The sequence below is a fragment of the Tursiops truncatus genome, chromosome 16, assembly GCF_011762595.2.
Source record: "Tursiops truncatus isolate mTurTru1 chromosome 16, mTurTru1.mat.Y, whole genome shotgun sequence".
Lineage (NCBI taxonomy): Eukaryota > Metazoa > Chordata > Mammalia > Artiodactyla > Delphinidae > Tursiops > Tursiops truncatus.
This window is the reverse complement of record NC_047049.1, coordinates 26,100,083-26,124,644: the sequence shown is the minus strand read 5'-3', so window position 1 is coordinate 26,124,644 and position 24,562 is coordinate 26,100,083. Positions and strand designations below refer to the sequence as shown.

General features: G+C 52.1%; 1 protein-coding gene, 1 long non-coding RNA gene and 2 other non-coding genes across 9 annotated transcripts; 1 reads left to right on the top strand and 3 right to left on the bottom strand.

Annotated features, from left to right (window-relative positions):
- Nucleotides 1–109: 109 nt before the first annotated feature.
- LDB1 (LIM domain binding 1) lies at nucleotides 110–13,530 on the bottom strand. 5 transcript variants are annotated; one of them, XM_033842395.2, is made up of 11 exons: nucleotides 13,205–13,530; nucleotides 5,143–5,245; nucleotides 4,973–5,017; nucleotides 4,789–4,864; nucleotides 4,591–4,693; nucleotides 4,245–4,417; nucleotides 3,574–3,696; nucleotides 3,256–3,339; nucleotides 3,040–3,163; nucleotides 2,693–2,835; nucleotides 110–1,975 (listed from the first exon to the last, which is right to left on the bottom strand). In XM_033842395.2, exons 1-11 carry the CDS (start codon nucleotides 13,227–13,229, stop codon nucleotides 1,745–1,747), a joined length of 1,230 nt encoding a protein of 409 aa, XP_033698286.1. In that variant the 5' UTR covers nucleotides 13,230–13,530; the 3' UTR covers nucleotides 110–1,744. The 5 variants fall into 5 exon arrangements, with proteins under 5 accessions (XP_033698286.1, XP_033698285.1, XP_033698288.1 ...); XM_033842394.2 differs by having other exon boundaries at nucleotides 2,687–2,835; nucleotides 13,205–13,529; XM_033842397.2 differs by having other exon boundaries at nucleotides 2,687–2,835; nucleotides 4,973–5,034; nucleotides 13,205–13,234.
- Nucleotides 13,531–13,771: 241 nt separating this feature from the next.
- On the top strand, nucleotides 13,772–19,966 carry LOC141276803 (uncharacterized). 2 transcript variants are annotated; one of them, XR_012326926.1, is made up of 4 exons: nucleotides 13,772–14,323; nucleotides 16,552–16,665; nucleotides 16,810–16,851; nucleotides 18,239–19,966. It is a non-coding gene; the product is annotated as an uncharacterized lncRNA (long non-coding RNA). The 2 variants fall into 2 exon arrangements; XR_012326925.1 differs by having other exon boundaries at nucleotides 13,772–16,665.
- A 1,732-nt stretch (nucleotides 19,967–21,698) lies between these two features.
- TRNAR-UCU (transfer RNA arginine (anticodon UCU)) lies at nucleotides 21,699–21,771 on the bottom strand. Its single transcript has one exon. It is a non-coding gene; the product is annotated as a tRNA-Arg (tRNA).
- Nucleotides 21,772–23,089: 1,318 nt separating this feature from the next.
- Nucleotides 23,090–23,209, bottom strand: LOC117308575 (small nucleolar RNA SNORD22). The gene has a single exon (XR_004522671.1). It is a non-coding gene; the product is annotated as a small nucleolar RNA SNORD22 (small nucleolar RNA).
- Nucleotides 23,210–24,562: the final 1,353 nt, after the last annotated feature.

Sequence of the window (24,562 nt, the reverse complement as noted above, 5' to 3'; positions counted from 1 at the left end):
CCCAATCCATGCCTCTTCCCCAATGACTGGTGTTAGGGACTGCAGGAAGGAGGGGAAAAAGACTGCCTTGGACTGAGTCATTATAGGCATCAATGACCAACCAAGACACTCTCAAACCAAAAAGTCTCTTTATTGAGCGGTACCATACATGACTCAAATGGCCCAAAAAAAAAAAAAAAAAAAAAAAAAGGCATTACAGCGAGCGGGGTGGGACATCCACCTTCCCTACCCCTTCCCTCAGCTCCTGACACAATATCCTTCCAAAAGTGGCAGCTGGAGTAGAGGAAACAGGATGTGGGGGACCCCAGAATCCAGAAGGAAGAGTGGGGAGAGAGGTGGTGCTAACACTTCTGGAACTGGCCACAGGAGAAGGCAGCGAAGCCACAGAGCTGCGTCCAGACTCATGGGACCCTGCTCTCGGCCTCACCCTGGGCCTGGAGCCTCCACATGTCCAATTGTGAAACAGAGCTGAGGATCCTGGCTGCCTCCCCTGTCCTTCTATGAAGAAGGGGAGAGAGGAGATACTGGGAGATGAAGGGCCTTTACTTCAGCTGGAGGACAAAAGCCTATTGCTCCCTGGTGGGCTCAGAGCTGGGACACCCTCAGTGGCTTCTCCCCTTCCTTGAAGGGCAGGGGAGGACTAGATATGCAGTCTGAGGAGTTGGGGAAAGAGAGTACTGGAGAGTGGATGAACCCCTCCTCCACCCATGCCTGCCCAACTGAGACAAAACAAAAAACACAGTGACAAACAAGGCTGCTCCCTTCCCTCCACACTCCCTAAGGCAGGGAGCCTGCCCCTCACCCCATCCAAGACAGCTGCTCTAGTGGAGGACTTGTAAAGAATATACACACCGTGGAGGGAGGGGGTTGGGGGCTGGGATAGGAGGAGTCACAAGCACTAGGAGGGCAGGCCAGAGTCCTAGAAGATGGGGAGACAGAGACAACAGCAGGGGGCTGTCACAAAAGTGAGGCCATCAATGGCGCCCTACCCCCATGGCATGCCTTCCCCAACTCCAGTCACCCCAGAGGAAAAGAGAAGAGAGATGGCAAAGTGTCTCCTTGGTCTGAAGCTCTCCAAACTGTGTAAAACGGTGATGCATACCCCACTACCTCCACATAGGCCCTAAGCTCTCCACCTGCCAGGCATAGGGAGGTAGCTGGACCTTTAATAAGGGGAAATAGGGGACATGAGTGATTTTTTTATTTAAACTTACATCTTTAATAATATTATTTTTTAAAAAACTTGGAGCTGGGATAGGTGGCAGAAGGGAGGAGCCCAAAGCTTTACCCCTCTACTACCAGCCACCTAAGGGGAGGGTTTGGAGGAGGGGCATTCAATCAAGCCCCATAACTTTTAAGTCCCTAAGGGCTGTGGGCATAGACAACCCCAGGCTTGAAGAGGGTGGAGTCAGGAGGATGAGGGAACCCAGAACCTGGGGTGAGGATGGAGGCAAATGCCCTGGGAGGTGGTCAGGACATTTCTCAGAGGCCCAGGGTCCACACAGGCATCCACATGAGTACCCCCTTGCCCAAAAGGCTCTGCAGAGGCCAGCCCCAGCCCAGGGCCACTGGGGGGGCAAATCTTGGCACCTGCCCCCAGTGAGTCCAGTTCCTCCCTGAAGCGGGTGGATGAGGCTGCCCATTTTAGATGCTCAGTCTCTTCATTCTGTCTTCTGCTCCCTGGGGCTTCGAGGGGTGGGGAAGACAGGCAGAGCGCTGGGTGGCGGTGGCCATGGCAAAGCCTTTACTGGGAGGCCTGTGACGTGGGGTTCTCCGATTTGCTCTCTTGGCTGGACGGAGGCTTGCTGTTCCAGGGGCTGTTGGCGCCCAGGGCAGGGGAGTTGTTAAAGCTGTCCTCGTCGTCAATGCCGTTGGCCGCGTCAAACTGGGTGTTCTCCAGACGGGTGATGAGCCTCTCGTCCTCGTCCCCGAACTCCCCGCCCATCAGGGTGGGCTCCCCCACCACCATCACATCCTGAGAGTGGCGGAGGTCCCCAAACATAATCGGGGCAGGGGCTCGCCCAGCCCAGGGCAGCAGATACCCCCAGAGCCCCAACACCCACCCGGGAAACTCAACCCCACACCCCCCAACTTATACCCCAATTTAAAACCCCAACTCCTCTGATACCCTCCGCCCCTGGAATACTTCCCACTGAATGACTGCAAAGCATCACAGCCTTTAACCTATATCCACTGGATTCTGGGAGAAGTCAGTCTACTCCTCTAGCTCCCTAGTCCATCTCTCCAAAATTTTAGGGGGCTCCTGAACTTCTGTCCAATGTAAGAGAGAAGGAGCAGATCAAAAACACCGGTGGGGAAACGTATGTGCATGTATGTATTCTAGATTTGCACACATTCAAGTCTGTGTGTCCCTCTGTCAGCGTGTGTGTCTCTCTGGTGGTCTGTGTGCCCCTAAGCTGTCTGTCCTTTATGTCCATACGTTCCCATGGCTGTCTCCGTCCCTTGATGTCGTACGTTGCTACGTCTGAGTCTGTGTGATCACAATCATGCACGTGACTGACAAGGACTGTCATCAGGGACAAGAGTCAGCCCACGATGGCAAAGTACACTGGGAAAAACTGTCTTTGTTTCTATGTCTGCTAGTGAGCTCAGGATGGGACAGGGTCAAGGGTCAGGGGCCAGCAGTGGGGCAGCCCAGAAGAGAGAAGAAAGCCGAGATGCTTACAGGTACCTGGCTGGAGAGGGCGAAGGTGCTGGCTGGGCTTTTCTTCTTGCTGTTGCTGTTGTTGGTGTTGCCACCCCCCGAGCTCATGGTGCTGCCCCCTGACATCTTCCTTTTCCGCCGCTTGCTGGGCTGCTGCCGTGCAGGCTCCGCTGTGCCAGGGAAAGGAGACTCAGGTGGGGTAGCACCCTGGGACCCTTATTCCCCATTCTGGCTCCTAAGGAGCCTGAGCCTACCCTGATCCCAATCTCGCAGACCCAGGAAAGAGGAAAGGGCTTTGTGAGGAGACAGCGATACAGCCTTGGGGAAGCAGCATCAGATACTGGTAAGAGCAGGTGCAGGTGCAAGGCACTCACCAGGGGGTGCTACCATGCGCTGCCACTTCTGGAAGAGGCAGGTCTTGAGACAGTCACGGGGGCTGAGGCTGTAGGTCTTGTGGCGGGACATGAGCTCCTGCATGGGCTCGAGTATCACACAGAGCTGGGGGGAGACCAGTTAGTGGCTTGTCAGGGGACAGATGTGGAGTGGAGACCAAATGGGATGGGGCAGAAATTGGGTGATCAGAGACTCACTCGGAGGTAGTTAAGAGTGGAATTGGACAGCCCACACCGGGTGATGTTTTTGGAGAGCTGATCCAACATCTGGGGGTCCTGGGCCTAGAGGAGGAGAAAGGTAAGAATACTAGTACCTGGGTTGCATCTGCTCACCTGCCCTATCATCTTAGCCTCGTGACACCCAAGAGAAGAGGGACTACTATATAAAAACCCATTTTTCAGATGGATAAACTTCAACCCTCTGTCTAGGGCCACTGGTGGGTAATGGCAGACCTCGTTCCACCCTTCCCGCTGCCTGCCCTCAGCCTTGTGGCTTAGGTTCTGTGCACAACTCACATGCATGGCAAGGATGCTGCGGGGGATGAGCTCTCGGTGCTGCCGGATGCTGAAGTGCCACGTCTTTATCCGCATCATGTCATCAAACATGAACTCCAGGTACAACCGGCCCTCCACACAAACCTGGAAACAAGCTTGTCACAAGTCTGCTCACCTCCCCACATACGCAAAAGTATACCGGTTCCCGTTTCCTCATGATTCTCCCACTACATACACTCCTGCCACCTGAACAGAAATCTGGGTGCATAACTGACATGGACCATCTCCTCATATACCTGCCACACTGGCACACACACACACAGACACACACACACAGACACACGCACACACACAGACACACGCACACACACAGACACACACACACACACACACACACACAGTAGAAACGCTTAACAGATTCTTGTCCTCTCCTCTTGTAGCTAGTAAAACACTCGTCAGCCATAAGCTCCATGAGGACAGGCTCTTGTTCACTGGTGTCTCCCTGAGGCCCAGAAAACTGTCATGTACAAACTCAATACATGTCTGCTGAATACTGCAGCATGCCTGCCATCCCTGTGCATCCTGCCACTTCCCATTATGTCTCCCTGGGGAAAAGCCAAGTACATTTTTGGGAGCCAGAAGGGGAATCAAACCCACGTACTTCAGTGCTCCACATCCAACTGGGTGCTAACCTGGGTGAACATAGGTTTGCCATGCTGGGTCACCATGCTGCCCTGGTCACAGTCAAGGGAAACAAAGTTGCTGTGGAATGCCTCCTTGGGGTGCTTAAGTACATAGTAGAGCTCCGTAGCACCCCCCTCAAAGATGCTGCGGAAGTAGCGTGGGATCAGGGTCCGGCCAATGGCTGCAGAGATGGGACAAACTCTTCAGAACAGAAGGATCTCAAAAGTGGTCAGGCAGATACCATCCCTGCCAAGACAGATCCCCTAGGACAAATACCCACGCCCAGATCTTAGAAGGACACAGGAGATGTACGCTCTTACAGCGGCACTGGCAGGACCCCCAGAGGTCACTCACTATATCTCTTTGGTCCATCCTCCAGGCAGAAAGTGATGGTTAACATGGCATCATCCTCAAAGAACTCAGTCGTGAAAGCATCCCACCAGAGATTGTCACACTCCTAAGAAGCACAGGGAAGGGTGTGTGTGTCAGAAGACATGCCACAGGGGTGCCCAGATGGCCCTCTCCCTCCAAGCTCCTTTCCCTTGGCTATACCTCTGTCCAGTTTTGAAGCCGTTTGTTAAGCTCGAATATCCTGTAGTCAGTTTGGTTGCCATATGGTGTGTGCCTCCTGGGGGAAGTGAAGAAGGGAGATCAGTAGGAGCAGAGCCTCCCCCCACCACCCCCGCCTTCACCCCTGTAATGGAAAGCACCAACCTCCCCACTGGGCTCCACTTACCCAATCCCAGGCTCCAGGTAGGTAGGCGGGTACATGGGAGTTGGGCTGTGTAAGGGAAGAGGCTATGAGAATGGGGGTGGAAGACAGGAATTATTGGGGGGTGTCACTCCCTCCCCTTTTCAGGCAGGATGCCATCTGGGGAAGGAACAGGAAGTGGACAAGAAACTCACCCCACATCCCGATCTAGCATGGTGCCGGGATGGAAGGGGGGGAAGGCGTTGCCGTTCGGGGGCTCCTTGGGTGAGTACAGCTTGAATGACTTTGAGGAACAACCTAGAAGGGAAAGAAAGAAGGGGTCTCCTGAGTCCCTCTTGGCAGTGCTCCTGGAAGTCTGCTAGACTGTATGCACAGGGACTGGTCTTCTGGAGCCCCCGAGGGCACTAGGGGAGGGAGACTACCCTACGGAGCACCTATCCCAGTTTTTATTAAGAAACTAGAAGTTCTCAGCCCTAATACCCAAGACCCCATTTCTTCATGTGGCTGAGCCCTGGATGACAGAATTGAACCTGGGAAGAAATGTCAGCACCACAAGATAAATAAATATCTAAATATCAGAATCTAAAATTTTGATAAACTCCCTTTTCATCTACATTGTTTTGTTTAATCGTCATCACAACCTTGTGAGGTAGCAGGGTCGAGTGTAACATTCCCATTTTATAAATGAAGCAACTAAAAGTTCAAAGGGACTTACCAAGATCGTACAGCTACTAACTGGCAGAGTTAGAACTCAAGTCCTAGGGCTCAAGCCTAGTCTTCCGATTCCCATATCCTATAGTATTTACCCCTCTATTGCCCTCTGGAGACCAGGTTGGGGGAGGGTAAAGGGGGATTTTGCCAACTCCCTGCTCCTTCTCCACCCCCAGGGTCTCAGGAGGGCAGGGGATAGAAAGATAAAGGGGGGGGTAGTGCCTGCTGGGTGCCGCCCACCAGATAACCAGTTGGGCCTTCTGCCTCTCACACCAACGGCCACTCCCTTATCAGCCCAGCCCCCCACACACACACCCACCATGGGTCTAGTATTGTCTCCAAACCAGAAACCCAAAGCCTCAACCCCTTTTCTCTCCTTAGACTTGCAGTGAGGGAGGGAGGTAGACGGGCCTCCAATGGGTCCCACTCTAGTTACATATAGAAAATAAACAGCCCCAGGGAAGGAGCCTAGGTTTCAGGGGCTCAGTCTAGGAGGCAAGTGGTAACTAGACAGGGTCTCTGCTTGTGTGTATCTGTGCATGAGCTCATGTGTCCCCTCTCCACCTCACTCAGAAGCATACACAGTTCTACTCCTGCTCTACTATTACCTGACTGGAAGAAGTGTTACTTTCATAGCTAGGTAAGAGCCAGGTACCCTCACAATGCCACTTATCCCCTCCCCACCAGACAGGAGGAGATCGTGAAGCAGAGTCCTAGTCACAGCTGCTTCCTCATGTCCCCCAAACTTGACTGCATTTGGAAGGGTAGCTGTATCGGCTGTATCTGAGCCCCATCTCCAATTTAGATACAAAATCTATTTTGTTCCTTGGGAGGAAGAGACAAAGGAAGACCCTGTACCAACATGTATCATTTAATTCTCTCCCCTGGGTCCCCTCCTCACAATATGGGCCAAAGGAGGGTCCCCGAGAGGCCTACCCTCCACCGTCCCCAAAGACTCAGTGCCAAGACTCAGAGCCTGTGTGTACCTGCACACGCGTGTGCCTCATCCTGCCTAGCAGGCTTGCACCCTCAGCTCGCCCCAACATGTCTACCAAGGGCTGGAACCCAGCAGCCCCAGGCAGGATCAGGGTGCCTGCAACAGGCCCTTGCCCCACGCATGAGCTCTCATAGGCCACATCCAAATGCTCCCAGCACGACATACACAGCCTTCACATGCCAGTCAGGACTGAATGAGGAGCATGTGTCCTCAGGAAAGAGGCAGTCCCACCCAACCCCAAGTCCCCCCACTCCACAGACAGGTGGACAAGGCCATGTAGGAAGTCAAAGCTCACATTAGCAACCAGAAGCCAGGCCTGGGCAATGCACCCAGTAGTCTAGATTATTAGACCTGGCCCTCATCCCCTACCTAGGCCCTCCTTTCCCCAAAAGCATTACTGCCCCTGCCCCTCAGTTTCAGGACCACTTGAAATGTATCAGCTCAAGACCCTAAAGAGAAGGGAGGCAAAACACCAGGGTTCCTCTCTAACTCTGAAAAAAGTTTCAGAGCTTCAATTTCTCACTTGAGAAATGACAGGCATTGCCTGGGGCTAGGTAACAGTACTGAGGAGCTAAAGCCCAAAGCTCTGGGGCCTCTATTTACACGACCAGTGAATGGACACAAATAAACTCAGCATCTCTCCAGAGCCATAGCAACTCCCAGTAGCCCCAGCACAAGGGCTGGGGAGTGAGAAGAGAAGGGGAGGGAACATCACCCAGACCATCTGTCCCTGCTGCTGCCTGTCCCCAGCAGCAGGGGTAGAGGGAGCAACGTGGGGGTGGGGGTGAGGGGATGGATGTGTCATCCAGTCTTGGAGTCAGGCAGAGTCCCGTCTCCCACCTCTAGCAACCTAGGAGCCCTTAGGAAGGGGGAGGAGAGAGGAAGAGCCCAGAACTAGTAAAGTTTTCTCAGAATGGAAGCTGCATCCTGTGGCCTAGGGGGGCACCTCCAGCTGGGTATTTCCATGGTAACCAGCCTGACCCGAGGGCAGGCCCCCTCCCTCTGGGGGCTGACCAGAGGTCAGCAGGCCCGAGAGCCCTCTCCTCTATGAGCTGGGTCACCTCTCTCACAGCCAGCATACCAGGCCCGGGCCAGATGGAGGACCTTCCACCCACCCCCAACAGGCTTGCAGGGTGCCCAGACTTACTTACCTGGGAGAACTGAGGGGGCCAGGAGAGGTGCGGGGAGCGGCTGCGAGCCCAGAGGGGCCCTGGCAGGGGTGAGGCCTGAGGGGGGGCCAACTTCAGCCGCTCATGTCCCGAGTGGGACAGGCAGGCCTGGCTGGGAGTTCCACTCCGCGGGCTGCACAAAGACTCGCACGCACGGCCTCGGCTCGCCCCACGGCGGCCACAGCCCCGGGAGAAAGTTACAATGGCCACTGGGCTGGGGACCCGGGGCCAGGGGGCCGGCCTGGGGGGCGGGGGGCCGCGGGGAGTCCGGAGCCTTCTTTGTTTGCAAGGTTTCCCTCAACAATGGCTGCTCCGCTCTTTCCTCCTCCTCCTCCTCCTCCTCCTCCTCTGCTCTCCCCGCCGCCGCCTCTGCCTCTGCCTCCAAGCAGCCCGCCCGCCCTCCCCAGGCCAGCAGGCCCCTCCGCCGGGGCACCAGCAGAGGCAGGGCCCGGCACTCACACTCACTCACACTCGCTCACGCACAGACACACACAGCGCCCCGCCGGCTCCCTTCCTTTTCTCCCTTTCTCTCCCTCCCTCCCCGCTGGCTCTCTCAGAGCCTCTCTCAGAATGAGGCCCCAGGGCGGGCGGAGGGTGGAGCTGCCCCCACCGGCCCCGCCCCCTCCCTGCGAGGAAAGAGGAAGAGGGAGAGAGGGGAGGGAGAGAGCTTGAGAGAGGGAGGCAGGCAGGGAGGACTGCTGAGAAAAACAAAAGAGAGACAGAGACTGGGAGAGACAGGGGACAGGCCGGAGAGAGGGATACAGAGAGACTGGGTCTGGAGAGACCGGGATGGAGGGGAGGGCTGTGGGAGCCAGGAACTGGAATGCCGCTCCCAAGCCCCAAGCGGGGTGCTCAGGGGTGAGCTGGGGAGCCTAAGCCACAGGCAGGGATGGAGGAGGGCACTCGTCCTCTCTGGAGACTCCCAGTATCTTCTAACGGTCTCCCAAACATCCCCCAAATCTCTCTTCCTCTCCCTAGTGATCTCTCGGGTTGAAGGCTGGCCTGAGCAGCCACCCGTGGCTGGTGAAATCCCAGAGCAGCTGGGGGGAAGGCTCCAGGGGGTTATTTTTGACAGAGACACTCTCAGACTTCAGCCTGTAAACACTGATTGGAAGGAGGGGGACACTCCAGGTTCCCTGCCCCCAACCCAGCTTAGTTCCAAATGCTGACTACCTTTGCAGGAAGCCCCCTTTCCCCCACCCACCCATCACCACCACCACCACCACCGGAGGCACGTGGGTGTAAGGGAAAGGGGCTCTGTTAGAGCTCAGGAAGGCAAACTTGCCCATCTGAGGGTCCCCAGAAGGGGTCTAGTCTGCTGCTGAATCCTCCCCCAAACCCTAGGAAAAAATGGTATATGGTTACCAGGGTAGGAACCTGTTCTCCAATGCAAGGGGGGAAGCCCAAGAGAGGGGGCTTTTCTAAAACTTGGATAGTGGTCCAGGCCCTACTACCTGGACAGAAACACACACACACACACACACACACACACAGTCTCTCTCTTTCTCTCTCTCTCTTTCTCTCTCTCTCTCACATGGGAAGTGGGGGGCAGTAAGGACTTCCTTCTTCTTTGCAATTTGAGTCTCAGCTTTGTATTCCCACCCCCCCAACCAGATTCACACACAGCCCCACAACAGGATGGCATACACACCAGCTGACTGTGCAATAATAATACTATTGCATCTGGCTCTGTGAACATCCTCCACACACAATTAACACAGCTCACTCTCACACAAATCCATACCTGATACACACTTCAACCTGTGATATACCTCAAACCTCAAATAAACCCAAACCCAGGACACACACACATACACAGTGGGACCTGTGACGCACATGCCCCAAGCCCCAAGACACACCCCAAAACTGCATTATACCTCCTGAACCTTTGACAGACTGCTACACACATACCCTGACCATTTGTTACCCAGGGACTAACCCCACCCCCCTCTGAAATCTGCACACCATTCTCCATCATGGCCTGGCCATATGATATATCCTGGCTTTCATAAACCTATCGAAATCTATACTCTTCAGCCAGAATGCCTACCATCATACTGCCTACCACCAGGACTTGAGATACTTGTCCTGACTCCCAAATTTACAGCCCAACTCTGGGATAACTACATTCCTCCCCCACTGACAGGACAATTCCTGTCATTTGTTTTGTGCCTTTAAACTTTCCAAAGCACATTCACAGGCAGTACCTCAAGAGATCCTAATAGCATCCAGGGCCTATTATCCGAACTTGCACAGATTACAGTGAGACAGGAGGGCCTGAGGCTGGAACCCTGGTTCTAACCCCACTCACACAAGCCCAGCCCTGGGGCACTGCAGCCATTCCTACTGCCTGCCCCCTCCAAGGAATGGTCACTCCAGGCCCCAAATGACTATCTACTTGGGGAGAGGAGATGGTTGTGTGCTCTGGCTTCAGCATCCAGTTCAGAACTCAGAACCCCCACCCAGTCTGTCTCCTCAAATTTCAGGGAGAAGGGCCCCTAAATACCAAGATGTATCCAGACCCTGGCATATCATTCAAAACGGGCCCTCTCCTAGTGCCCCTTCTCCAGCAAGTCCTCTCTCAGTTCGGACTTAATTCTCCCACTTGCACAGGGGCAGATGAGGTCCAACTAAAGAGAGCAACTCAGAGTTAGAAGGCTCTAAAATTGGTGGGAGGTGGGGTGGGGAGAAAGCAGGGAGCAGCAAAGACTGACAAAGGTGATGAGGGAGGGAAGAGCAAGAGCACCCCTGCTGGAGGTGGGAATTCTGAAGGGGAGCAGCCCGCCCCAGCCCACAGGATAAGGTACCAGCACTGCCCCCTGCCCGGGCCCCTGGGGCTCCCTGACCCAGGCCTCCAGTGTGCCTGCCCCCCTTCCTTTGTCTGTGCCCGGCCTCCCGTTGGCCTGGCGCTCTGCCATCCTCCTCTCCTGGCTCCCAGCCGCCACCACTGCTGCCTCCTCCCCTCCCCCTACTCCTCCCTACCTTAACCCTTCTGAGTCACATGCTGCCCCAGACAGGCCCTGGCCCCCTCAGCAACCTGCCCTGCCCAGGATGATGTCCCTTAGCAGAGGTCCTCCCTGCTCCTGACCAAAGCCCCAGAAGCTACTACACACCCCAGGAGCACTATGAGAGCTAGATGTGTGTATGTGTGTATCTTGTAGTGTTTCCTTCTGCATGTGCATGTGTGTGGGTCTGCGTGTGCTCTGGCTTCCCTCAGTCACATGTGTGGGGCATGTGCTGTCTCTGCCGGGCTGGGGGAGGAGGAGCCGGGAGACAGCAGAGCACAAAGGAGAGACTCAGGCAGGCAGGCAGGCAGGCGGCAGGCAGGCAGCCTGCCAGGGCGCCTGGGCCCCCACCCCAGGGCTGCTCAGGTTGCGGGGGATGGTCTTTAGGCCTGGACTGGACATGCTGCCACGGGGTCCCTGTGTTCAGCCATGTGCTCACACACACCCATGCAAGCGTGGTGCCCTCCCTTACCCCGAATCCTACCATTTCTAACCCCCAGGCCACTCTCATGCCCCTCCCCAAGTGGTTCTCTTGAAGACTAACCTCCATCCATCCTCTGTGGCACCAATCCGTAAGACTTCCTCACATTCAGGAAAAAGATTCCCCACTCTCGGCCATCTTAGGCCCCCTCTTCCCCAACCAGATCACCAGACACACAAAAGGAACATACCTTTTAGGGCACTGCCTTAAGTTGTCCCCCCTCACACATACAGGTCCTCTTCTGTACCCATGCTGCTCCCTGAGAGACTGAGAGGGAAACTTTCTCCCTTCTCCTACAGGACCAGGCACCCTACCTCAACTTCAAGATCAACCTCCCATCTACCTCCAGCCTGACAACCTTTCCATACTCACCTCCTGCTCGCTATTTGTAGGCACTAATAATCATATTTAAGACTCAGCGCTTTAGCTATGCTTATGTAGGGTGATGGAGGATCAAGGCCATGGGATGGACTCAGAGAATGGATGGATCTGAACAGGGTACTCAGCATGGGGCAATTGTAAAGAAAATACACAAACACACACACCAAGCTGGTAGGAGGAGGAATGATGGGGCCAGGAAGGATTCCAGCTTGGCAGGCTCTTCCCTCTCCTCCTCTCCCCGACCCTCTGCAGCAGGAGCCAGGGGTTCCCACACCTGGATATCCCAGGATTCTTAGGCTCTACTAGCCCTCCCTCTGGGCCCCATGCCCCTTAAACGTCAGCCTCAGCAGGCACTTTAATGTGTGCCCAGCCCAGCAGAGCTTTGGCCCGGGTCACATGATTTTCAAGGAAGCTTCCGCACTGGCAGCTTCCCTTGGGGATGTGTGTTGGGGGGAGGGGGGTTTCCAGTTGTGAGGTATGGGCCTCCCAGAGAACAGGGCATTTGGAGGGGCTAAGGATCCAAACCAGGCTAGATTCAGGAATACCTGACTTTCCAGAGAAAGCTAACTCCTGCCTGGGACAGAAGGGGGTCCTGCAGATAATTCAAGAACCCAGAGTCCTGGGGATGGATATAAACCGTGTTCTGAGGCCCTCTGAAGACCACCTCTCCAGTCACACGGCCCCTCTCCTTCTCCCTGGCAGCAGGGAAGAACTCAGACCCAGGCCTTCCTCCTCCCTAGGAAAGAACTCAGACCCAGGCTGTCTGTCACTGGCAAGAGCTGATGTGTTTGGGGGGAGGCAGGTATCTGAACCTAAGTCCTCTCATTGGGGTCAAGCATCGCTCCCCTCAATTCAATTCTCACAAGTCACTCTTATTTCCTAGCTTGCCTGGGGCTGCCACATTCCCCCTCCCACTAGGGCGAAGATGCCAGACCCAAGGGCCCAATTATCTGCCCCCCACACCCCAGGAGGACCTCGTGTCCCTCAGGAGGGCCAACCTTCCCTGGCAACAGGCAGGATAATTTGGAGGGGGGCAAGACGGCCCCCAATCAATCCCTCCCCCCAAACAGGGTCCTCAGAAACAGCCTGGAGGGAGGTGTCACAGAATAGGTAAGAGGGAATAGGCAGCAGGGAAGGGGGGGCAACCCAAACCAGCCAATCACAACTGTATGATGACCTGAGGGGGGGGGTCAAAAGTCCAGACTCACTTCTGATTGGCTAACACCCTGGAATTCTGGGAATTTCAGCCCCCCCAAAACCCCTCCCTAAGTAGCCTCCTCCACCAAAAAACACACACAAGCTAACCCCAGCGCCCCTTACCCGTGCCTCTGGGCTGCTGCGCATTTACACAGTTGGGGAAAACCTTCCCCCGACTGAGGCCCCACACACCCCTCAAGCCTCCGACCACAGCCATGCCATCGACGCCCCACACACAAGTTCTCACCAAACAAGGGGTGAAGGATCGGCAGGGAGGGTTCGGGGAGGGGCCGGGCGGCAGCGCGCCCCACTCACCAGGACAGGCACAGCCCACTGACATCTTCACATCGCCCGCCGCTGGGGGCCCAGCCAAGTCACGGTGCCCGCCCCGCGCGGGGACAGGCCGGGCATGAGCCGCCGCCGCCGCCCGCGGCCCCTGCTGTCCTCGCCGCCGGCCCGGCCCGGCCTCGGCCCGGTGCGGGCGGCACCTGGCTGCAGTGAGGGGCCTGTCAGCCGTGGAGCAGACAGGAAGGAAGCCAGGCAGGAAGGCGAGCTGTCTCTGCGTGTGTGCGCGCGGGTGTGCGTCCCCGGAGTGTGTGTCTGTGTGTGCGCGTGTGCGTGTGCGTGTCTGTGCGCTCCCGCCGCCCTCCCCGCCGCCAACGCCGCCGCCGCTGCCGCTCGCCCCCTCTAGCTCTCGCGCTCCCTCTCGCTCTCGCTCTCGCTCTCCCTCTCGTAGGCGCCCGCTCACCAGCCCTACTCGGGCTGGGCCGGGCTTTATTAATATGCTAATTGCCTGCTAGTGGGCGGGGAGAGCAGTGTCAAAGTGACCCGGGCGAGGGCGCAGCGGGCGGCGACTTGCGTGCGCCGCGCGGCGGCGGACGGCGAGGGGCCGGCAGCGCTCCGAGTTCGGCGTGCTTGTGACGCAGCTTTTAAAAAAGGAGACCGAGGCAGAGACCCGGGAGAGGGCGGGCGAGGGGAAGGGAGAGGAAGCGAAGCCTCACGCTGGGTGTCCGTCCTCCGGGCGCCGCTGGGTTGGGAGCTTAGAGGAGCCGAAGCGGGAGCCGGGACTGGGGGAGGCGGGGCCAGGGTGGGCTTTGAGATGTAGCTCTCTCTCCACCCCCGGCCGCGCTCTGGGAGGGAAACGCGACTGCCGACCCCCCGCCCATGCTCTCTGCTGAAACCCCAATCTTAATCTGGAGGCCCCTGGTTATGCGCTTCCACCCCATCGTGGGTGGGGAAAGCAGCACTATCTTAATTCTAGTAGCAACCCCTGAATTCACCTCCCCCCTAAATTAATTACCCCTCCCTTGCCTGCTAAACCAGTTGGGACTGGCCCTAAAAGGGTTAATTAGGTGAGGTCCCGGCGCTCCCTCGCCTAATTGCCTGCGATCTGTGTTTTGCTGGGAGAAGGGCGGGCAGCGAAATGACCGCCAGGTTGGTCTGGGGAGGGAGAATCCGTAGGCTGTCCTTTACCCTTGCAGACTCTGACTCATCAGTCAAGATGCTCACCTCCCTTCCCCCTTTCTCCATCCAGTTTCAGCCTCCCTCCCCCCGCTCCCCCCACCCCCAATCGCCTGGAAGCTGCTTTCCTTTGAGGGCCTCCGAGACTGGGAAGAACAGGAAGCAAACCCCTCCAGTGCCCCCTACCCGCAGGGGCTGTGGCCTCAGTTGGAGGGGGTGGGGTGGAAGGGAGGATGATGTGGATGGTCAACGTAAGGAACACTCCTTCCCCAGGGAGGAGCTTCCCAACCTTCAGGCGCTCCTCAAGGATTCCCTAACCCAGCTGGGGTGGGGGGGCAACATCTCCATCTCCATCCCTTCCCAAAAGCCCAGCCTTAGCTGCCTCATAAACAGGAAATACCTATTAGCTGGGAGGAGGGAGGGGAGGGGAGAAGTCTGGAAGAGAGAGTTGGACCCCTCCCTTCTGGGGGGTCCCCAGCTGCTAGCTTCTCTTCTTTAAGCTTCAGGGTGGGCTACAGGAGTAGATGCTGGGGACCTGGCCTGGTGTCCCCTTCCTAGGGCGTCTGCCCCAGACTGGGTGAAGGGTCCTCCTTCCCTTTGTTACTTAGGTGGGGATTGATTGTGAAGGTTCCCTCACCCCTGCCCAGAGTCTGCACAGCTGGCTTGACTGGCTGGGGGAGGGTTATAGATGTGGAAGCTTAAGTGTTTATGAGACCCCTTAAGCTTTTGCTGAGGGAGCAAGAAACGAAGGGCAGATGCAGAATCTGGGAGTTGAAAAGAGGGCCTGCCCAGGGATGGGCATCCCCTCCCTTATGCTCAGGAGAGGGTGGGGGAAGGGAACTGTAAGCATAGCCTCTCACTAACTCCAGCATTCCGTCCACATTGTGGATTCCCCCACCCCTAGCTTTCCCTACCTCCACCCTCTGGGGGGCAAGGGGGGGCGAGATAGAAGCCTGCAGAGGGATGTGACTGAAGCCATCCACACTTACACAGTTATTTCCTTGGCAGCATCCCCTGCCTGTGTCCACCTCCTCCCCACATTCCGCAGGGCAGAGGTCAGCACTACAGGGAGTAAAGGGAACCTAAAGCAATGGAAACTTAGCCTGGAATTTTGGAAACCTCAGTTTGAATTCCAGCTTTGCCCCTCACTAGCAAATTACCTGGCACAACTGACTTCCCCATTCTGAACTCTAGCTTTACCCTCTGTAATTGGTACCTGCAGCTTGATGAAAGTCAAATGAGACAATGTATGCCCAGTCGCCTAGCCCAATGCCAGCCATGTAGTCAGTACTCAATATACATTAGCTCCTTTCTGCTTTCTTTGAGGTTATCGGTTATTTCAAAAGTTTCAGGGGCTTCCCTGGTGGTGCAGTGGTTGAGAGTCTGCCTGCTGATGCAGGGGACACGGGTTCATGCCCCGGTCCGGGAAGATCCCACATGCCGCGGAGCGGCTGGGCCCGGAGCCTGTGCTCCGCAATGGGAGAGGCCATGAACAGTGAGAGGCCCGCATACAGCAAAAAAAAAAAAAAAAAAAATTTCAGGAGTGGGCTGAATTGGCTGGACCCCTTTCACTCTCTACTGTGTACGAATTTGCCTTCCCCCAATCCTGTAACCACTCACCCCTAAGGCCACTCATTCCAAATAACTAGCTTGGCCAGATTCCACGGTGATCACCAATCACTTGAGTGGACAAAGGGGCTTATAACCCACCCTATAGGGGACTTTGCCTCCTCTCAATCTAAGGCTCCCTTCTCCTAGATTACACATGTGGAAGGTGGAAGGCTGGGAAGAAGAAAAACAGCATTTGTTGAGTATATACTATGTGCCCAGTACTGTGCAAGGTGTTTCACACCTGAGATCTCATTTACTTTTAATAATGACCTTTGGCCATTAAACAAACAAGAAAACAGATTCAGGAAGGCTAATAAATTCAAACTTTCTGTAAAACATTCTTCTCTGTCTTCTTTGCCTACTAACTAGTTAATGCCTTTTAAACCTCAGTTACACCTTCACCTCCTCTGGGGAGGTACTCCTCTCACTCCCACCCCAGCTGATCTATTGGTCCTGTTTCCTTTAAGGGAATATTATCTCAGTACTGTTGAATGGGTGATTAAGTTAAGTCGATTCACCTCCCTGAACTTGCCCAAGGTCACACAGCTAACAAGTACTTGACCCAGTGCTCTTCTCTGCCTTACTTCTAGTTTGGACTAGGCCTGGGGAAGAAGAGGAAACCATCATTGGAGCAGCTCTGGAAACTGTGCTGCAGGCAAAAATGGGAGAAGTCACAGATGCCTGGCAGATAGCCCTGGGGTGTGGTAGGAAGGCAATGAGTCTATGTGGAAGGTCTTTAATGACAAGGTCCTGGAGGGTGGCAGGCTTAGCTGATGTGGATGGATAGATTTGAGCACCCAGTATTTTCTTTTTTTATGGCTGCGTTGGGTCTTCGTTGCTGTGCGCAGAGTTTCTCCAGTTGCGGCAAGCGGGCGCTACTCTTCGTTGAGGTGAGCAGGCTTCTCATTGCGGTGGCTTCTAGCTGCAGAGCACGGGCTCCAGCATTGTGGGTTTCAGTAGTTGCAGCATGCAGGCTTAGTAGCTGTGGCTCACAGGCTCTAGAGCGCAGGCTCAGTAGCTGTTGCGCATGGGCTTAGTTGCTCCGCAGCATGTGGGATCTTCCCGGACCAGGGCTCGAACCCGTGTCCCCTGGCATTGGCAGGCGGATTCTTAACCACTGCACCACCAGGGAAGTCCAATATTTTCTTTTTTGAGGTGAAATCACATGACATAAATTAACCATTTTAAAGTGAATAATTCAGGGACTTCCCTGGGGGACCAGTGGTTAAGACTCTGCACTTCCACTGCAGGGGGCGTGGGTTCAGTCCCTGGCCAGGGAACTAAGGTCCTGCATGCCATGTGACGTGGCAAAAAAAAAAGTGAATAATTCAGGGGCATTCCAATATTTTTAAATACAGTCATTAGTGCAAGATGGACTCTAGACATGGGGATGAAGCAAAATGGGAAGTGAGAAGAGATGAGGTGGTAAGGAAAGGAGAAGGGAAGAGGAGCCCCACAGAGAGGCAGACAGCAGAAGCAATGAGCTAGACTGCTTTAGGACAGGTGGGTTCCCTGCTTCTTCCAGCTCCTAGAACCTGTCCCATCCAACTTCTTCTCCTGACCTTGACCTTGGCCTTCTCTATTTTCTCCCACATTTCTCTTAGCCCTGAAACTCCCTCAAATACTCATTGGTATTGCTCTTTCTTTCAAGGACGAATCTTCTTTTTCCATCAAGATGGCAAATATGTCTTACTGATGGCTCTGTCCCCAGCACCTAAGAAGGTGCCTAGAACCTGATATGTGTCCTATAACACTTACTAAATGATTATAAGAATTCTGATAGGATTTATCTTTCCCTGCTCCAACAAGTGACTCCTTCCCTTCTTGTCCATTTACCATCACCATCACCATCACCATTTACCATTACCATCCCTCTCTCTGTCAAATCAGTTTGGCAGATTTGGCCAAATAAATATGTAGAAGGCCCCATCCTTGTGTGGAGGAAACATTACGTCTGGAGGAAAGGGATCTAGGAATCTGCATTTTAAAGAAGTGCCTCAGTTGGTTCTTACACATGCCAATATTTGGGAATAGTTCCTTCTAAAAGGGTCCATGCCCCTTCAGAGCATGCCACCAAATGGGATGAAACCTATTCATTCATTCCATAAGCAACTGCTTAGTACAGTGGGGGATACACTACTAAGAACAGAGGAACCAAAGAAAACAGTCTACTCTATTCACTGTGTGCCCCTGGGCATATTGTTTAACCCTCCCTTAGCCTCAATTTCTTCCTCAGTAGAATGTGGACAATAATCCCTACTTTTCTAATTCTTCCAGGGATATTGCAAGGAGAGAGCAAGCTCAAGACTGTAAACCATTCCTCAACTGTGGGTTGTTTGGGGCTAAAAATAAAGCACTAAAAGGAATATTGCCTGAAAGTTTGCATCTCCCTGAAAGAATAACTGTAAACCAGGTATATTAATTATCTATTACTATGCAACAAGATACCCTCAAATTCAGCACCTTAGACAACAAACTTTTGTTATCTCCCTTGGTTTCTTTTTATTTTTTTATTTTTTATCTTTTTTCCCTCAGTTTCTGAGGGTCAGGAATCCAGGAGTGGGTAAGCTGTTGGTTCTCGCTCAGAGTCTCTCACAAGGTTGTAGTCAAACTGTTGTCCAAGTCTTCAGTCATCTTGACTGGGGCTAGAGAATAAGCTTCCATGTTCACTGTAGTGGTTATTGGCAGGCCTTAGTTCTTCAATGGCTGTTGGACAGAGGCTTCAATTTTTTGCCACATGGGACTCTCCATGGGGCTGCTCACAATATGGCACGCTGCTGTCACTAGAGTAAGAGATCAGAGAGAGAGAGAGAGAAACAAAAACACCTGGGCTGAAGCCTCAGTCGTTTTATCATCTAATCTTGGAAGTGACATATCATCACTTCTGCCTTATCTTATTGGTTACACAGACCAACCCTGGTACAAATGGGGAGAGAACTACATAAGAGTGTGAATAACAGGAGGCAGAGGTTATTGGGACCCATCCTGGGGGTTTTCAATGACAACAGGTCTGGTCCTTAGTGTTGCAGGTCTGGAGGTTTAATTTAGGAAGTTAATCAGAATTCATCAGATTCAGGAAACTGATTCACACAAATTAAATACACATGAAACATTATCTTGGTACTACTCTGCCTCTTTTCTAGAACTCCTTAGTTAAACTAGTCTTCCTTTTGAACACAAAAAAAGTGTTGTCGAACTTCCCTGGTGGTGCGGTGGTTAAGAATCCACCTGCCAATGCAGGGGACACAGGTTTGAGCCCTGGTCCGGGAAGATCCCACATGCCGTGGAGCAACTAAGCCCATGCGCCACAACTACTGAGCCTGCTCACCTAGAGCCCGTGCTCTACAACAAGAGAAGCCACCGCAGTGAGAAGCCCGCACACCACAACAAAGAGTAGCCCCTGCTCACCGCAACTAGAGAAAGCCAGTAACGAAGACCCAATGCCGCCAAAAAATAAATAATAAATACATAAAATAAATTTATTTTAAAAAACGTGTTGTCACTTGAGAGCCCATGCACTGGCTGTTCTTCTTACCATAGAATGCTCTTTAGAATGCTCTTTGAATGGCTAGGTCTTCCTTGTGATTCAGGTCTTACTTCAAATATCTCCTCCTCCTTACCTGATCACACCGTATAAAATAAAATTGTCCCCTCTTACCTTTTACAGTCTCCATCCCATTTATTTTCTTTTTTTTCCCCATGTAGGATTTTAGTTCCCCAACCAGAGATTGAACCCGTGCCCCTGAATTGGGAGCACAGAGTCTTAACCACTGGACCGCCAGGGAAGTCCCATCCCATTTCTTTTTTCTCATTAATTAATTCATTTATTTTTGGCTGTGTTGGGTCTTCGTTGCTGCACGTGGGCATTCTCTAGTTGCAGCGCGCAGACTTATTGCGGTGGCTTCTTGTTGCACAGCACAGGCTCTAGGCGTGCGGCCTTCCATAATTGCAGCACGCAGGCTCAGTATTTGTGACATGCGGGCTCAGTAATTGTGGCATGCGAGCAGGCGGATTCTTAACCCCTGTGCCACCAGGGAAGTCCCCCATTTATTTTCTGATAGCCCTTCTGGTGCTCTGAAATTATTTTGACTCTTTGTTTACTTGGAGATTGTCTCCCCACTAGAATGTGAGCTCTGTTAGGGAGGGTTTTTTTGTTTCTGTGTGTTTGTTGGTCTGTTTTGCCATTGCTGTATCTTCAGTGCCTAAAACATTGCCTGGTGCATAGTAGGCACTCAATAAGTAAACCAGAATGTTGATTTGTTAATTCACACTGAGAAATATATGTCATGTGAACATTTTGTCTCACTTGATCATCTCACTCTCCCCATAGAAAATGATATGGGAAATCAGTTATTATAATCAGATGAGTCTTTGGTGAATGTGGAGTCAGGCAAAGATGTGATTGACACCCAATATTTGGTGGCCTGTGTCTCTGAGGTTTTCCTTCCTAGCCCTTAGGAATGCACCAGCCAAGGAGACTAGTAGCCACAACACTCCTGTCTAGGTGGCAGTGGAGACCTAGAGATATATTCGTATCTTTTTTAGTAGATTCCATGCAGACACCACATGTAGGTGAATATTTTTTTATCATATGCTGAATAAAGAAAAAAGGGCACAGCTTTCTGCTTTCTTTAACATTAATCTTCTTCCCAGAGTCTAATCCTTATAATAATGACCATAATTAGTGCCCAAATCACCAGCATTTACAGAGCATCTCTTAGAGAATGTTTCTTCAACAGAGGAAGAATTGTGCCACCCTGTATTGGTTCTTACTGATTTCTCACTGGCAAATTATTTCTAAGTTTATTGGAAATAAACTTTATTGTTGCCCTCTCTATTTTATAGGGAGAATTGTGAACAGATTCACTTCACCCAAAAGGTTAGTAAGGTACTTCCCTGGTGGTCCAGAGGTTAACACCCTGTGCTTCCACTGCAAGGGGCATGGGTTTGATCTTTGGTCAGGGAACCAAGATCCCCCATGCCTCGGGGCAACTAAGCCAGGGTGCCACAACTACTGAGCTCGCGGGCCTCAACTAGAGAGTCTGTGTGCCACAAACTAGAGAGTGCACGCACTCTGGAAGCGGAACGCCACAACTACAGAGCCCATGCGTGCTGCGCCACAACTAGAGAGAAGCCCTCACACCACAACGAAGGGCCAGGGTGCCGCAATGAAAGATCCCGCATGCCTCAACAAAGATCCCACGTGCTGCAACTAAGACCCAACGCAGCCAAAAAAATAAATTAAATAAATAAATAATAAATTTTTAAAAAAATTAGAAAAAAGAAACTAACTAAAAGAAAGTTGTATTAGTCTTCCCAGGCTTCCTTAACAGAATACCACAGACTAAGTGGCTTAAAGAACAGAAATTTATTTTCTCACAGCTCTGGAGTTTGGAAGATTAAGATCAAGGAGCTGGCAGGGCTGGTTTCTAGTGAGACCTCTTTCCTTGGCTTGCAGGTGTCTCTTCCTCTTCTGCAACCATTCCTAGTGGATTAGACCCCCTGCCTTTATTATGTCATTTACCCTTAATTACCTTCTTAAAGGCTCTATCTCCAAATATAGTCATATTGGGTGTGGAGCCCTTCAACACATGAATTTTGCCCATGGTGAAGGGGGGACGACACACACAATTCAGTCCATAACAAGAGGTCCTCTCTTCTCATGAATTTTTTGTGGGAATGTGTATTATTTTTTATTTTTTTAATACTTTGTGCCACACGGCATGTAAAATCTTAGTTCCCTGATCAGGGATTGAACCTGTGTCCCCTGCAGTAGAAGCGCAGTGTCCCAACCACTGGACCACCAGGGAATTCCCTGGGAATGTGTATTAATACAACCTTCCTGAAGGGCAATTTGGCATTGTCCACCGAAATTTCAAATGTACATACATATATACCCTTTAACTCAGCAATCTCCTTTCGAGGAAAGTATTCTATAGAAAGAGTGTACAAAAAGGCAAAGATTAAAAAAAAAAAAAGGGTATTCCTTGGGAGTCCAGTGGTTAGGACTCAGTGCTTCCACTGCAGGGGGTGTGAGTTCCATTCCTGGTCAGGGAACTAAGATCTCACGGCAAAAAAGAAAGGAAAGATACATGTACAAGAGTGCTCACTGTAGGGCTTCCCTGGTGGCGCAGTGGTTGAGAGTCCGCTTGTCGATGCAGGGGACACGGGTTCGTGCCCCGGTCCAGGAAGATCCCACATGCCATGGAGCGGCTAGGCCCGTGAGCCATGGCCACTGAGCCTGCGCATCTGGAGCCTGTGCTGCGCAACGGGAGAGGCCACAACAGTGAGAGGCCCGCGTACCACAAAAAAAAAAAAAAAGAATGTTCACTGTAACTTAATTTGTAATAGTGAAAAACTAGAAATCACAAATATAATTTAAATAATGATAATGATATTAAATTATATATTCATTTAAATAATGATATATTCTTTTAATGGAACTGGTACTCACCAAGATCTCAGTATATATTGGTTAATGAATGGACAAACATATTGTTACATGAAAAAAAAGCAAGTTATAGAACCATACATGTGGGATGGTCCCATTTTTGAACAAAGGTCAATGTCTGTCCCTATACATTTTTTTAAGGTTAAAAAAAACACTTCTGGGAATTCCCTGGTGGTCCAGTGGTTAGGACTCCACACTCTCACTGCCGAGGGCCTGGGTTCAGTCCCTGGTCAGAGAACTAAAATCCCACAAGTCACGCGCGGAGCGGCCAAAAGAAAAACAAAATAAAACAAAACTTTTTTATTTAGAGGGGCTGGAATGATTGTATGCTAATTAAAACAGCTAGGTTGTATAACAAATAACTTGAAAATTCCCTATTGATATTCTCCAAGAGTTAGATTCCATTACACGTGACTTGTTCTTTCTTTGGGCCTGGAAAAAATATACACAACTGCTCCCGTTGCGGAGCACTGGCTCCGGACGCGCAGGCTCAGCGGCCATGGCTCACGGGCCTAGCTGCTCTGAGGCATGTGGGATCTTCCTGGACCGGGGCACGAACCTGTGTGCCCTGCATCGGCAGGTGGACTCTCAACCACTGAGCCACCAGGGAAGCCCTACACAACTGATTTTTGACGAATAATTTATTCCTCCCTTTCCCATGTTTTGAAATCCTTATGATCCCTCAGTTCCTTCTGGAACAAATTTTCCTCTTCTTCTCCAGCCAGCCCCAGTGGGTTCACCTTTACAGGCTCTGGGACTAGGACAGGAAGTAATGTTTGAATGTTTCTTCACTGGGACCTATACGTTTTTATATACATAGAAAAAGTGTGGCTGAATACACACCAAAGGTGACAAGGGTTAAATCTGGGGACTGGAATTTGTAGGCCAAGTATATTTCTTACTTAAATAGTTTTGTATTCTTTGAAGTGATTTTTAAATTTTTGTAATACAAAACTTTTTTTAAAAATAAGGAAACGGGAAAAAAAATTGTCATGAAGAACCTAGGTGTAAGACAGGAATAAAGACGCAGACCTACTGGAGAACGGACTTGAGGATATGGGGACGGGGAAGGGTGAGCTGTGACAGGGCGAGAGAGTCATGGACATATACACACTAACAAACGTAGTAAGGTAGATAGCTAGTGGGAAGCAGCCGCATGGCACAGGGATATTGGCTCGGTGCTTTGTGACAGCCTGGAGGGGTGGGATAGGGAGGGTGGGAGGGAGGGAGACGCAAGAGGGAAGACATATGGGAACATATGTATATATATATCTGATTCACTTTGTTATAAAGCAGAAACTAACACACCACTGTAAAGCAATTATACCCCAATAAAGATGTTAAAAAAAAAAAAAAAAAAGAGGAAACGGGCTTCCCTGGTGGCGCAGTGGTTGAGAGTCCGCCTGCCGATGTAGGGGACACAGGTTCGTGCCTCGGTCCGGGAAGATCCCACATGCCGCGGAGCGGCTGGGCCTGTGAGCCATGGCTGCTGAGCCTGCGCGTCCAGAGCCTGTGCTCCGCAACGGGAGAGGCCACAACAGTGAGAGGCCTGCGTACCGCAAAAAAAAAAAAAAAAAAAAAAAAGAAAACAGGAACTTCCCTGGTGACACAGTGGTTAAGACTCTGCACTCCCAATTCAGGGGGCCTGGGTTCCATCCCTGCTCAGGGAACTAGATCCCACAGGCATGCCGCAACCAAGAGTTCGCGTGCCACAACTAAGAAGCCCGTGTGCCACAACTAAGGAGCCCACAAGCTGCAACTAAGGAGCCCACCTGCTGCAACAGAGACCCGGCACAACCACATAAATAAATAAATATTTAAAAAAAGAAAAAGAAAACAATATGAAGTAGCTTCTAAATGGCAAATGAGTAAATAATAGACATAGTGATGGACTGTGGAAATACAGAGAGGGATCAAGGTTGGCTGGGATAACCAAAAAGTCTTTCCCGGATAAAACAGGGCCTCAAAGATGTTTTGAGGCTAAAGTTTTCCACAAGGCAGGAAAACACCTGTTGTATTTGGAAGATAGCAAGATGATCTGCAGTAGCAGGAAGTAAATTTGGTGATGAGACACGAACGTGGGTTTCTGAGTAGCTCAGAGAGACACCGATAATGCTGTGTTCTAAGATTAAACTCGCGGTAGTGCCGCA

Coding starts and splice junctions, on each gene's coding strand:
- LDB1 (XM_033842394.2), bottom strand. CDS start 13,229: ATGTCAGTGGGCTGTGCCTGTCCTG. Junction 4,694..4,788: donor GGCTTCAAAACTGGACAGAG/GTATAGCCAAGG, acceptor TGTGCTTCTTAG/GAGTGTGACAATCTCTGGTG. Junction 4,418..4,590: donor GGATGGACCAAAGAGATATA/GTGAGTGACCTC, acceptor CCATCTCTGCAG/CCATTGGCCGGACCCTGATC.